At 48.1% G+C, this 12,219-nt stretch overlaps 1 protein-coding gene across 1 annotated transcript in view; it reads right to left on the bottom strand.

Moving 5' to 3' along the window:
- Nucleotides 1–12,219, bottom strand: part of LOC137299707 (CREB-regulated transcription coactivator 1-like) — a 58,142-nt gene that overhangs the window by 23,910 nt on the left and 22,013 nt on the right. Inside the window, exons 7-10 of the mRNA XM_067968646.1 lie at nucleotides 10,830–10,873; nucleotides 10,313–10,533; nucleotides 9,553–9,695; nucleotides 3,790–4,002 (exon numbers count right to left, since the gene is read on the bottom strand). Coding sequence (XP_067824747.1) covers nucleotides 3,790–4,002; nucleotides 9,553–9,695; nucleotides 10,313–10,533; nucleotides 10,830–10,873 — 621 coding nt within the window. The remainder of the gene's footprint in view (nucleotides 1–3,789; nucleotides 4,003–9,552; nucleotides 9,696–10,312; nucleotides 10,534–10,829; nucleotides 10,874–12,219) is intronic.

Below are 12,219 nucleotides of genomic sequence, written 5' to 3' on the forward strand. Positions count from 1 at the left end.
AGAGCATGCCAGGAGCAGCACCAGGTGTACCTAGAAATGAGGTGCCAACCTGGTGAAGCTACAACACAGGACTACATGCATGTTAAATAGCGGAAGCAGTATGCTATAGACAGAGCTAAGTGATCCCACAACCACAGATCAGATCAAAGCTCTGCAGTCCTGCCACATCCAGTCGTGAATGGTGGTAGACAATTAAACAACTAACAGGAGGAGGAGGCTCTGTGAACATCCCCATCCTCAATGATGGTGAAGCCCAACACGTGAGTGAAAAAGACATGGCTGGAGCGTTCGCAACGATCTTCAGCCAGAAGTGCCGAGTGGCTATTCCATCTCGGTCTCCTCCCGATATCCCCACCTTCACAGAAGCCAATCGTCAGCCAATATGATTCACTCCAAGTGATATCAAGAAACAGCTCAGTGCACTGGATACAACAAATGCTTTGGGCCCCGACAACATCCTGGCTGTAGTGCTGAAGAATTGTGCTCCAGAACTAGCCGCGCCTCTATCCAAGCTGTTCCAGTACAGTTACAACACTGGCATCCACCCGACAATGTGGAAAATTGCCCAGGTTTGTCCTGTCCACAAACAGCAGGACAAATCCAATCCGGCCAATTACCGCCCCATCAGTCTACTCTCAATCATCAGCAAAATGATGGAAGGTGTCGTCAACAGTGCTATCAAGCGGCATTTACTCACCAATAACCTGCTCACCGATGTTCAATTTGGGTTCCGCCAGGACCACTCGGCTCCAGACCTCATTACAGCCTTGGTCCAAACATGGACAAAAGAGCTGAATTCCAGAGATAAGGTGAGAGTGACTGCCCTTGACATCAAGGCAGCATTTGACCGAGTGTGGCACCAAGGAGCCCTAGTAAAATTAAAGTCAATGGGAATCAGGGGGAAAACTCTCCAGTTGGAGTCATACCTAGCACAAAGGAAGATGGTTGTGGTTGTTGGAGGCCAATCACCTCAACCACAGGACATTGCTGCAGGAGTTCGTCAGGGCAGTGTCCAAGGCCCAACCATCTTAAGCTGCTTCATCAATGACCTTCCCTCCATCATAAGGTCAGAAGTGGGGATGTTCGCTGATGATTGCACATCAGCTCTATTCGCAACCCCTCAGATAATGAAGCAGTTTGTGCCCAAATGCAGCAAGACCTGGACAACATCCAGGCTTGGGCTCATAAGTGGCAAGTAACGTTCGTGCCAGACAAGTGCCAGGCAATGACCATCTCCAACAAGAGAGTCTAACCACCTCCCCGTGACATTCAACAGCATTACCATCGCCAAATTCCCTCACCATCAACATCCCGGGGATCATCATTGACCAGAAACTTAACTGGAACAGCCAGTTAAATACTATGGCTACAACAGCAGGTCAGAGGCTGGGTATTCTGTGGTGAGTGACTCACCTCCTGACTCCCCAAAGCCTTTCCATCATCTACAAGGCACAAGTCAGGAATGTGATGGAATACTCTCCACTTGCCTGGATGAGTGCTGCTCTAACAACACGCAAGAAGCTCAACATCGTCCAGGACAAAGCAGCCTGCTTGATTGGCACCCCATCCACCACCCTAAACACCCACTCCCTTCACCACCGGCGCACTGTGGCTGCAGTGTGTACCATCCACAGGATGCACTGCAGCAACTCGCCAAGGCTTCTTCGACAGCACCTCCCAAACCCACGACCTCTACCACCTAGAAGGACAAGGGCAGCAGGCACATGGGAACAACACCACCTGCACGTTGAGCTCCAAGTCATACAACATACCGACTTGGAAATATATCTGCCGTTCCTTCATTGTTGCTGGGTCAAAATCCTGGAACTCCCTACCTAACGGCATTGTGGGAGAACCTTCACCAGACAGACTGCAACGGTTCAAGGCGGCTCACCACCTTCTCAAGGGCAATTAGGGAAAGGCAATAAATGCTGGCCTTGCCAGCGATGCCCACATCCCACGGATGAATAAGAAAAAACTGGCCTATGCTGGTGTTTATGCTCCACACGAGCCTGCTCCCTCCCTACTTCATCTCACCCTATCAGCATATCTTTCTATTCCTTTCTTCCTCATGTGTTTATCTAGCTTCCCCTTAAATGCATCTATGCTATTCGCCTCAACCACTCCATGTGATAGCGAGCTCCACATTCTCACCACTCTCTGGGTAAAGAAGTTTCTCGTGAATTTCTTATTGGATTTATTAGTGACGATCTTATATTTACGATCTCTAGTTTTGGTCTCCCCCGCTAACGGAAACATCTTCTCTACGTCTAACCTATCGAACCCCTTCGTAATTTTAAAGACCTCTATCAAGCCACCCCTCAGCCTTCTGTTTTCTAGAGAAGAGCCCCAGCCTTTCAATCTTCTCTGATAGTTATAACCTGTCAGTTCCGGTATGATTTTTTTAATAACAATAGCTTTAAAAAAGGACCTGAAGAAATTTGTGAAAAAGAAAAACTTAAAAGCATATGGGGAAATGGCAACGGACTAGGACTGATGGGATAGCTCTTTCAGAGAGAGGGACAGGTTTGATGGGATGAATGGGGAAAGGACAGGGGAATGAGACAGATGGGAGAGCTCTTTCAGAGAGTTAGCACAGGGGCAATGGGGTGAATGGCCTCCTACTGTGCTGTAAAATTCAAGTGATTCAATATATCAGACACAGGCCGAGTTCCCTCGCTGTTCCCAGGGTATTGCGTAGATTCCTCCACAACGGCCCAAGCTAAAACCTTCCCTGAAAAAGCAAAGAAATTCCTCTGTATAAACCACTCCTGCACTGAAATTACAGGTGGTTCTTATAAAGTTTGTGAGAAAATAGAAACTGGTAAAGTTAGTGTGCTGGAGCCAAGTAACACATCTGGGAGGATGAAGATTACTTTCTTGTTTTCATTCTGATGTAGCCTCACTTAACCACGGAGCAAACAGCCGAATGAAGCAGTAATTCCCCTTTCAGTGGGAGCAGAGACAGGCGCACTCACCAAGTAGCCTCACAAGTTGATGTTACAGCTCAGAAGGAATCAATACAGCCCCCATCAAACCACAGCACACACAACAATGAATCTCAGAAAAATTCATTACCAAAAATAACCCAGTAACTAGAGACTAGAACTGCTTCCCATTACAGGCTCCAACAGCCCAAGCGCACACAGCCACAGGAAGAAAACGATACAATATGTCTTAAAGCAGCATGTACGCTCCATGCTGAGGGCCTCTATGAAGCTTCCTCCTGCAGTCCACACCCATGAGGTGTGAGCCAAGCAGCTCAGAGTCCCGTGAAGGCACTCCCAAAATGGAAAGCAAGTCACAGACTCTACCCCACTCATGTACCTCCAGAGAGAGTCTCTATGTGAATACTGCCTGATCCCCAAAGGTAGTGGAGCAAAATCCCAGAATATTCATCTACCCTCACATCTCCACTATTCCCCGGAGTGCTGCCCCATGCAGTGATGCAGGAGCCACTGGCCAGTGATGCAGGAGCCACTGGCCAGTGATGCAGGAGCCACTGGCCAGTGATGCAGGAGCCACTGGCCAGTGATGCAGGAGCCACTGGGCCCCATGCAATTCTCTGGCTATGAAACAAAGCACGTCTATGGGATTTTATTCAGTTTACATGATATTGAAAAATCAATGAGCTGCAAAATGTACCAACAATTAGATGCATCTTTTGACTGAACTTTTTAATGTCTCTCACTCTCATAGAAACATTTTTTTATATATATTAAAAACAGATTAGTCAAAGGTTTAGAAATGACTATTTTACCGACTCTGCCACATCCCTCTCACACTTACCGTGCTGATGTCCATTCCTATCAACACCTGAGTTTGGTTGATTGGAGGCGATTGTGGCATCGTGGCCGTCTGATGCTGCCCACTGCTCTGCTGTATCTGTTCGCCCTGAGTCAGGCTGCTGGAGCTCTGGGACTGTGGCTGTGTTGTCTGCTGCGTGAAAAATGGATACGCAGGAAGATGTTGCTCCAATGCCAACGCGTCCATAGCAACAGCCTACAATAAAAACGATGGCCCCATTAACTCTTCACAATTGGCATAACCCAACACACTCTTGATAACCAACACACTCTGGATAACCCAACATACCACACACAATACAACACAAGGTAGCTCAGTGAATGCCCTGGCTGTCAATGGTACTGAGTCACATACCAGAAGGTCACAAGTTCCAACCCTGGTCTGCACTGAGATCCGCTCTAAGTCACAGTGGGAACTTTGAGTTCCCCTCCAAGTTACACACCACCCTGATTTGGAAATATATTTAAGGAATCTTACAACACCAGGTTATAGTCCAACAAATTTATTTTAAAATCACAAGCTTTCGGAGATTATCTCCTTCGTCAGATGAATGAATGAAAAGGTTCTCAAATCGCATATCTTATACTATGTTGGGACAGCATCACACCAATCAAAAGGTGTCGTTGTTATTCAAACAGGCCAGTCACGGAGAACAGCACGTCCCAGTACACTAGATATACATTGTGTCTATTACACAGGCAGGCGGAAAGAAACTCAAAATGGCAGAGAGAGAGAGAATTTTAAAAAACATATAATTTTTCCCCCCTTTTTGCTGGTGGGGTTACGTGTAGCGTGACATGAACCCAAGATCCCGGTTGAGGCCGTCCTCATGGGTGCGGAACTTGGCTATCAACTTCTGCTCGACGATTTTGCGTTGTCGTGTGTCTCGAAGGCCGCCTTGGAGAACGCTTACCCGAAGATCGATGACGACGAACACCTCGCTAAGGCCATCCCCAAGCCTCCACTGCTCGCCTTTAAACAGCCACCCAACCTCAAACAGACCATCGTTCGCAGCAAGTTACCCAGTTTTCAGGAGAACAGCGTCCACGACACCACACAACCCTGCCACGGCAAACTCTGCAAGACATGCCAGATCATCGACACGGATACCACCATCACACGAGAGGACACCACCCACCAGGTACATGGTTCATACTCCTGTGACTCGGCCAACGTTGTCTACCTCATACGTTGCAGGAAAGGATGCCCCGGAGCATGGTACATTGGCGAGACCATGCAGACGCTGCGACAACGGATGAACGGACACCGCGCAACAATCGCCAAACAGGAGGGTTCCCTCCCAGTCGGGGAACACTTTAGCAGTCAAGGACATTCAGCCACCGATCTTCGGGTAAGCGTTCTCCAAGGCGGCCTTCGAGACACACGACAACGCAAAATCGTCGAGCAGAAGTTGATAGCCAAGTTCCGCACCCATGAGGACGGCCTCAACCGGGATCTTGGGTTCATGTCACGCTACACGTAACCCCACCAGCAAAAAGGGGGAAAAAAATTATATGTTTTTTAAAATTCTCTCTCTCTCTCTGCCATTTTGAGTTTCTTTCTGCCTGCCTGTGTAATAGACACAATGTATATCTAGTGTACTGGGACGTGCTGTTCTCCGTGACTGGCCTGTTTGAATAACAACGACACCTTTTGATTGGTGTGATGCTGTCCCAACATAGTATAAGATATGCGATTTGAGAACCTTTTCATTCATTCATCTGACGAAGGAGATAATCTCCGAAAGCTTGTGATTTTAAAATAAATTTGTTGGACTATAACCTGGTGTTGTAAGATTCCTTACATTTGTCCACCCCAGTCCATCACCGGCATCTCCACATCATGGAAATATATTGCCATTCCTTCATTGTCACTGGATCAAAATCCTGGAACTCCCTACCTAATCCATGTGGGAGTACCTTTTTTCTTTATTCATTCATGGGATGTGGGTGTCGCTGGTAAGGCCAGCATTTATTGCCCATCCCTAGTTGCCCTTGAGAAGGTGGTGGTGAGCTGCCTTCTTGAACCGCTGCAGTCAGTGTGACGAAGGTTCTCCCACGGTGCTGTTAGGTAGGGAGTTCTAGGATTTTAACCCAGCAACGATGAAGGAACGGCAGATATATTTCCAAGTCGGGATGGTGTGTGACGTGGAGGGGAATGTGCAGGTGGTGTTGTTCTCATGTGCCTGCTGCCCTTGTCCTTCTAGGTGGTAGAGGTCGTGGGTTCAGGAGGTGCTGTTAAAGAAGCCTTGGCGATGCATCCTGTGGATGGTACACACTGCAACCACAGTGCGCCGGTGGTGAAGGGAGTCAATGTTTAGGGTGATGGATGGGGTGCCAATCAAGTGGGCTGCTTTGTCCTGGATGGTGTCGAGCTTCTTGTGTGTTGCTGGAGCTGCACTCATCCAGGCAAGTGGAGAGTATTCCATCACATTCCTGACTTGTGCCTTGTAGATGGTGGAAAGGCTTTGGGGAGTCAGGAGGTGAGTCACTCACCGCAGAATACCCAGCCTCTGACCTGTTCTTGTAGCCACAGTATTTATGGTCCAGTTAAGTGTCTGGTCAATGGTGACCCCCAGGATGTTGATGGTAGGGGATTCGGCAATGGTAATGCCGTTGAATGTCAAGGAGAGGTGGTTAGACTCTCTCTTGTTGGAGATGGTCATTGCCTGGTGCTAATGTTACTTGCTGCATGTGGGCTCGGACTGCTTCATTATCTGAAGGGGACTGCTTCATTATCTGAGGGGTTGCGAATGGAACTAAACATTGTGCAATCATCAGCGAACATCCACATTTCTGACCTTATGCTGGAGGGAAGGTCATTGATGAAGCAGCTGAAGATGATTGGGCCTAGGACACTGCCCTAAGGAACTCCTGCAGCAATGTCCTGGGGCTGAGATGATTGGCCTCCAACAATCACTACCATCTTCCTTCGTGCTAGGTACAACTCCAGCCACTGGAGAGTTTTCCCCCTGATTCCCACTGACTTCAATTTTACTAGGGCTCCTTGGTGCCACACTTGGTCAAATGCTGCCTTGATGTCAACGGCAGTCACTCTTACCTCACCTCTGGAATTCAGCTCTTTTGTTCATGTTTGGACCAAGGCTGTAATGAGGTCTGGAGCCGAGTGGTCCTGGCGGAACCCAAACTGAGCATCGGTGAGCAGGTTATTGGTGAGTAAGTGCCGCTTGATAGCACTGTCAACGACATCATCCATCACTTTGCTGATGATTGAGAGTAGACTGATGGGGCGGTAGTTGGCCGTTGGATAGGATTTGTACTGCTTTTTATGGACCACACACCTTCACCACACGGACTGCAGCGGTTCAAGAAGGTGGCTCACCACCACCTTCTCAAGGGCAATTAGGATTGAGCAATAAATGCTGGCCCTGCCAGTGACACCCACTTCCCATGAATGAATGAAAAAACTCTCTCAACTGGGCAGTGGTTGGGGAGCTAACTATTGGCCTTACAGGAAGGAAATTCAGTCAGGATTCCTGCTCCTGAGGTCTATCCAATGGAGAGACTCTCGTTGTGAGCTACATGCGCAGATGTCAGAAGAGCTGGAGTATTGTGTCCAATTCTGGGCACCACACTTTAGGAAGGATGTCAAGGCCTTAGGCAGAAGAGATTTACTAAAATGTTATCAGGGATGAGGGACTTCAGTTATGTGGAGAGACTGGAGAATCTGGGGTTGTTCACCTTAGAGCAGAGGTGGTTAAGGGGAGATTTAATAGAGGTATTCAAAATTATGAAGTGTTTTGAGAAAGCACATAAGGAGAAACTGTTTCCAGAGGCAGGAGGATTGGCAACCAGAGGACACAGATTTAAGGTAATTGGCAAAAGAGCGAGAGGTGAGATGAGATTTTTTTAAATTTACACAGCGAGTTATGATCTGGAATGCACTGCCTGAAAGGGAGATTCAATAGTAACTTTCAAAAGGGAATTGGAAAATACTTGAAAAGGAGAATTTTGAAAGGCTATGGGGAAAGAGCAGGGGAGTGGGACTAATTGGATAGCTCTATCAAAGAGCCAGCACAGGCACAATGGGCTGAATGGCCTCCTTCTGTGCTGTATGATTGAATGGTTTTATGGGGAGGACAGGTCTGGGCTCAACTGTGAAGCTTGCCACAGTCAAGAAAATCAAGGGATATGGGGATTGGGTGGCAAAGTGGAGTTGAGGTCGAAGATCAGCCTTGATCTTATTGGATGGTGGAGCAGGCTCAAGGGGCAAAATGGCCTACTCCTGCTCCTCTTTCTTATGTTGTGTCAGAGAGACTCATTTTATAGGGTCAACATAGAAAATGGCCACTTGGACTAAGAAACTTATCTTGGCACGAGACAGTGCAAATAGAACTCTATCATTTCTAATCTGTACAGTTTGATTTTTATAAAGGATTTAATCTTGGTTTGGGTATGTTTTTGTGCTAGCGATATGCCATGGCAGTAAATGGGATGGGTTTGATACAACAACTTGCATCTAACATAGAAAACCCGTCCCAAAGTGCTTCAGAGGCATAAGTAGAAATTAGAAAGTGTAACCAACGGGGAGCAAAGGGACCAGACCGTTCGTAACCATGGTGTCCTATATGACCCTGAGCCGAGCTTCCGACCCCATATCTGCTCCATCACCAAGACCGCCTACTTCCACCTACGTAACATCACCCGTCTCCGCCCCTGCCTCAGCTCACCTGCTTCTGAAAACCTCATCCATGCTTTTGTTACCTCTAGGCTTGACTATTCCAATGCTCTCCTGACCGGCCTCCCATCTTCCACCTTCCATAAACTTGAGCTCATCCAAAACTCTGCTGCCCGTACTCTAACTCGCTTTAAGTCCCGTTCACCCATCACCCGTGTTCGCTGACTTACACTGGCTCCCAGTCTGGGAAGTCTCAATTTTAAAATTCTCATCCTTGTTTTCAAATCCCTCCATGGCCTCGCCCCTGTCTATTTCTGTAACCTCCTCCAGCCCGACAACCCTCCGAGATCTCTGCACTCCTCCAATTCTGGTCTCTTGCGCATCCCTGATGTTAATCGCTCCAACATTGGCGGCCGTGCCTTCAGCTGCCTGGGCCCTAAGCTCTGGAATTCCCTCTCTCATCCTCTCCGCCTCTCTCTCCACCTTTAAGATGCTCCTTAAAACCTACCTCTTTGACCAAGCTTTTGGTCACCTGTCTTATCATCTCCTTGTATGGCTTGGTGTCAAATTTTGTTTGATAACGTTCCTATGAAGCACCTTGGGACGTTATACTACGTTAAAGGCGCTATAGAAATGCAAGTTGTTGTACAAGAAAATGAAATAAGAGGCAAGGAGAGTTCTCGGAGGGGTGTCGGGCTGGAGAAGGTTAGAGATCGGGAGGGGTATAGGGCTGGAGGAGGTTACAGAGATTGGGAGGGGTAAGGGGTGTAGGACTGGAGGAGGTTACAGAGATAAGGAGGGGTGGGGGGTTGTAGGACTGGAGGAGGTTAAACAGATAGGAAGGGGGCGAGGCCATGCAGGGATTTAAACACAAGTGTGATACACTGACCCTATACTGTGGTATAATGCATCACAGGGGGTGAGCGTGAAGGGGTGTGTTATACTGAATCTGTACTGACTGATCTCATGGGATTAAGTTAATAAGTTTCTGATTACTTTAAACGCCTTGCTGCATAGCTTGTGTGTATCTGATTGTACTGTTAATATATTACTTTGTAAAAGCAAGTTATATTTCAGGTGCAATATCTTATTCCTTGCAGGCAGTACCTGTGTGATTGGAGAGAGCGGGGAGAGAGCTGGCGAAAGCTGAAGTTGTTGCTGCTGTCTTCGCGAGTCCGTGGCGACTGGTAAGGTGAGGGGGGTCACTGTAGGCTGTCGGCTCTGTAGTGACCCCTGTGATGACGTCAGGCCTGCAACCAATGTAAGAAATCGCTGAGATTTGAATGTTGATGGAGTGATCAGTATAATCTTGTGGGGATTCCTCCCATGTCCCCATCCCCTGCTCAGAGAGGAGCAAACTGAACAGAGCCACTAGCTGTTCCTCAGTGAGGGGGTGGAAAGCAGGTACCAGAAGTCCTTGTATTTGCAAATGATCAAAATTATTACTGCCAAACAATACAGGGGCCATTAGGGTCTCCCTGAAACATGAATCTGTCCCTCATCCACTCACATCCCTCCAAAAGCTTCACTGGCTGCTCTGTCACACAACTTATTCTCCCGAGTCAGGATTCTGCATGTACCCTGGTGGTGCTAATTCCTCCCCCCATATACCCTGGCTCCATGTGCTAACTCCTCCCCCATATACCCTGGTGGTGCTAACTCCTCCCCCATATACCCTGGTGGTGCTAACTCCTCCCCCATATACCCTGGCTCCACGTGCTAACTCCTCCCCCATATACCCTGGTGGTGCTAACTCCTCCCCCATATACCCTGGTGGTGCTAACTCCTCCCCCATATACCCTGGCTCCACGTGCTAACTCCTCCCCCATATACCCTGGCTCCATGTGCTAACTCCTCCCTCACCTACCCTGGCTGGTGGTGCTGATGCCCAGATGGTTCATGTTTGCTGCCAGGTTTCCAGTGCTGTTTGCGCTGCCCAGGATCGGGAATGACGACTCGTCTGGATCTAGTGGAGTGGGGAGGGGCGGTGGGAAGTGGATGTTTGAGAGGTCCGGCAGGGATCCACCTGTGTTATGGGCAGCAGGGATCAGTGATGTGGTGCTCTCCTGGTCTGCAGATGGGTAAATACTGTATAAAAAAAATAAAAATTGAAGATTGGAGTTGCGTTATACAGATGCAGTTGGCTCATAACTTCACAGCTCATCCACACAATAAGTAGCTGGTTGAGACCAGGAGTTCAGCAGGTATGAAATATCATCCTGCACGCACGCATGCGCACACACACTCAGGCACTGATCTGCCTCTCTCTCTCACAGGCGTGCACGCACTGACCTGCCTAGCGCTCTCGTTCTCTCTCTCACACACACAGACACACAAGTTCTGTGCCGGTTATGTCGAATAAGCTTTCCAGAATGTCTACTCACTTGATTCCTGGAACTTCGCATGATTTAGGTCGTGATGGCACAGACTGTGAAGAGAAACAGGTTAAAATGAGAAGTGAATTAAAACGTGCATTGGTATGGTCAGAACTGATATGAGCAAAACCATTCATCCCGTCAATCATGATCCCTGTATTTGGAGTGTCCATAATGTGTTTCTCTCCAATACCTTGCAAAGGTTATCACCCTCTGAATGAAGAAAGTTGCTGGTAAATTAGATATCGTCAGTGGATTACTCTGTGTCCTGAGCATTGGGGAGTTTGTCACTCTCAGTGTAGTGGGAATGGACGGGGAGTTAGTCACTCTCAGTGTAGTGAGAATGGACGGGGAGTTAGTCACTCTCAGTGTAGTGAGAATGGATGGGGAGTTTGTCACTCTCAGTGTAGTGAGAATGGACGGGGAGTTTGTCACTCTCAGTGTAGTGGGAATGGACGGGGAGTTAGTCACTCTCAGTGTAGTGGGAATGGACGGGGAATTTGTCACTCTCAGTGTAGTGGGAATGGACGGGGAGTTAGTCACTCTCAGTGTAGTGGGAATGGACGGGGAGTTTGTCACTCTCAGTGTAGTGGGAATGGACGGGGAGTTTGTCACTCTCAGTGTAGTGGGAATGGACGGGGAGTTAGTCACTCTCAGTGTAGTGGGAATGGACGGGGAGTTAGTCACTCTCAGTGTAGTGGGAATGGACGGGGAGTTTGTCACTCTCAGTGTAGTGGGAATGGACGGGAAGTTAATTTTCCTCTTCAATAAACAGTTCTAAAAAATGTTAAATATTTCAATAACTTTATTTTCTTCTATTTGGTGAGAATTTATATCCTTTGGAGTTGTTAGTCCCGGTGTAATGGAACTGTGGTGCTGAATGTGTGGCTTTATCCTTTCTGGGGCCCATCCAGCACTTCCACTGCTTCTTCAACCTGCTTCAGCAGCTTCCACATTAACTTAACAAAAAAAATCCTTTCGATCTTTAAACTCCAATCAAACGCTATGGCTCCCTGTTGCCCCAATGGGTAGAGGCACAGCCCAGTGCAGTACTGAGGACAGGAAGGAGCCAGGTTGAATCGCTGTGCCCAGTTAGCTGATCTTAGTGGGGCTACAAATGGCTCCATCGTCCCTGGGCCCGGGGTCATTGTTCAATGACCCCTACTGGAAAGTGCGTGTGTGTGGAAGTTGAGAAACAACAAGATGGGCTTGCCTATGATGCCACAATCAAATAGCCCTGCCGACACTCACCATCTCGGGTCATAGGGCAGGGAGAGTGGAGTTGAGGTTGAAGACCAGCCGTGATCTTATTGAATGGCGGAGCAGGCTCAAGGGGCAGTATGGCCTACTCCTGCTCCTATTTCTTATGTTCTTATTAGCCACTTGGGCAAGGTATCAG

Source organism: Heptranchias perlo, chromosome 29, assembly GCF_035084215.1.
Source record: "Heptranchias perlo isolate sHepPer1 chromosome 29, sHepPer1.hap1, whole genome shotgun sequence".
Classification (NCBI taxonomy): Eukaryota; Metazoa; Chordata; class Chondrichthyes; order Hexanchiformes; family Hexanchidae; genus Heptranchias; species Heptranchias perlo.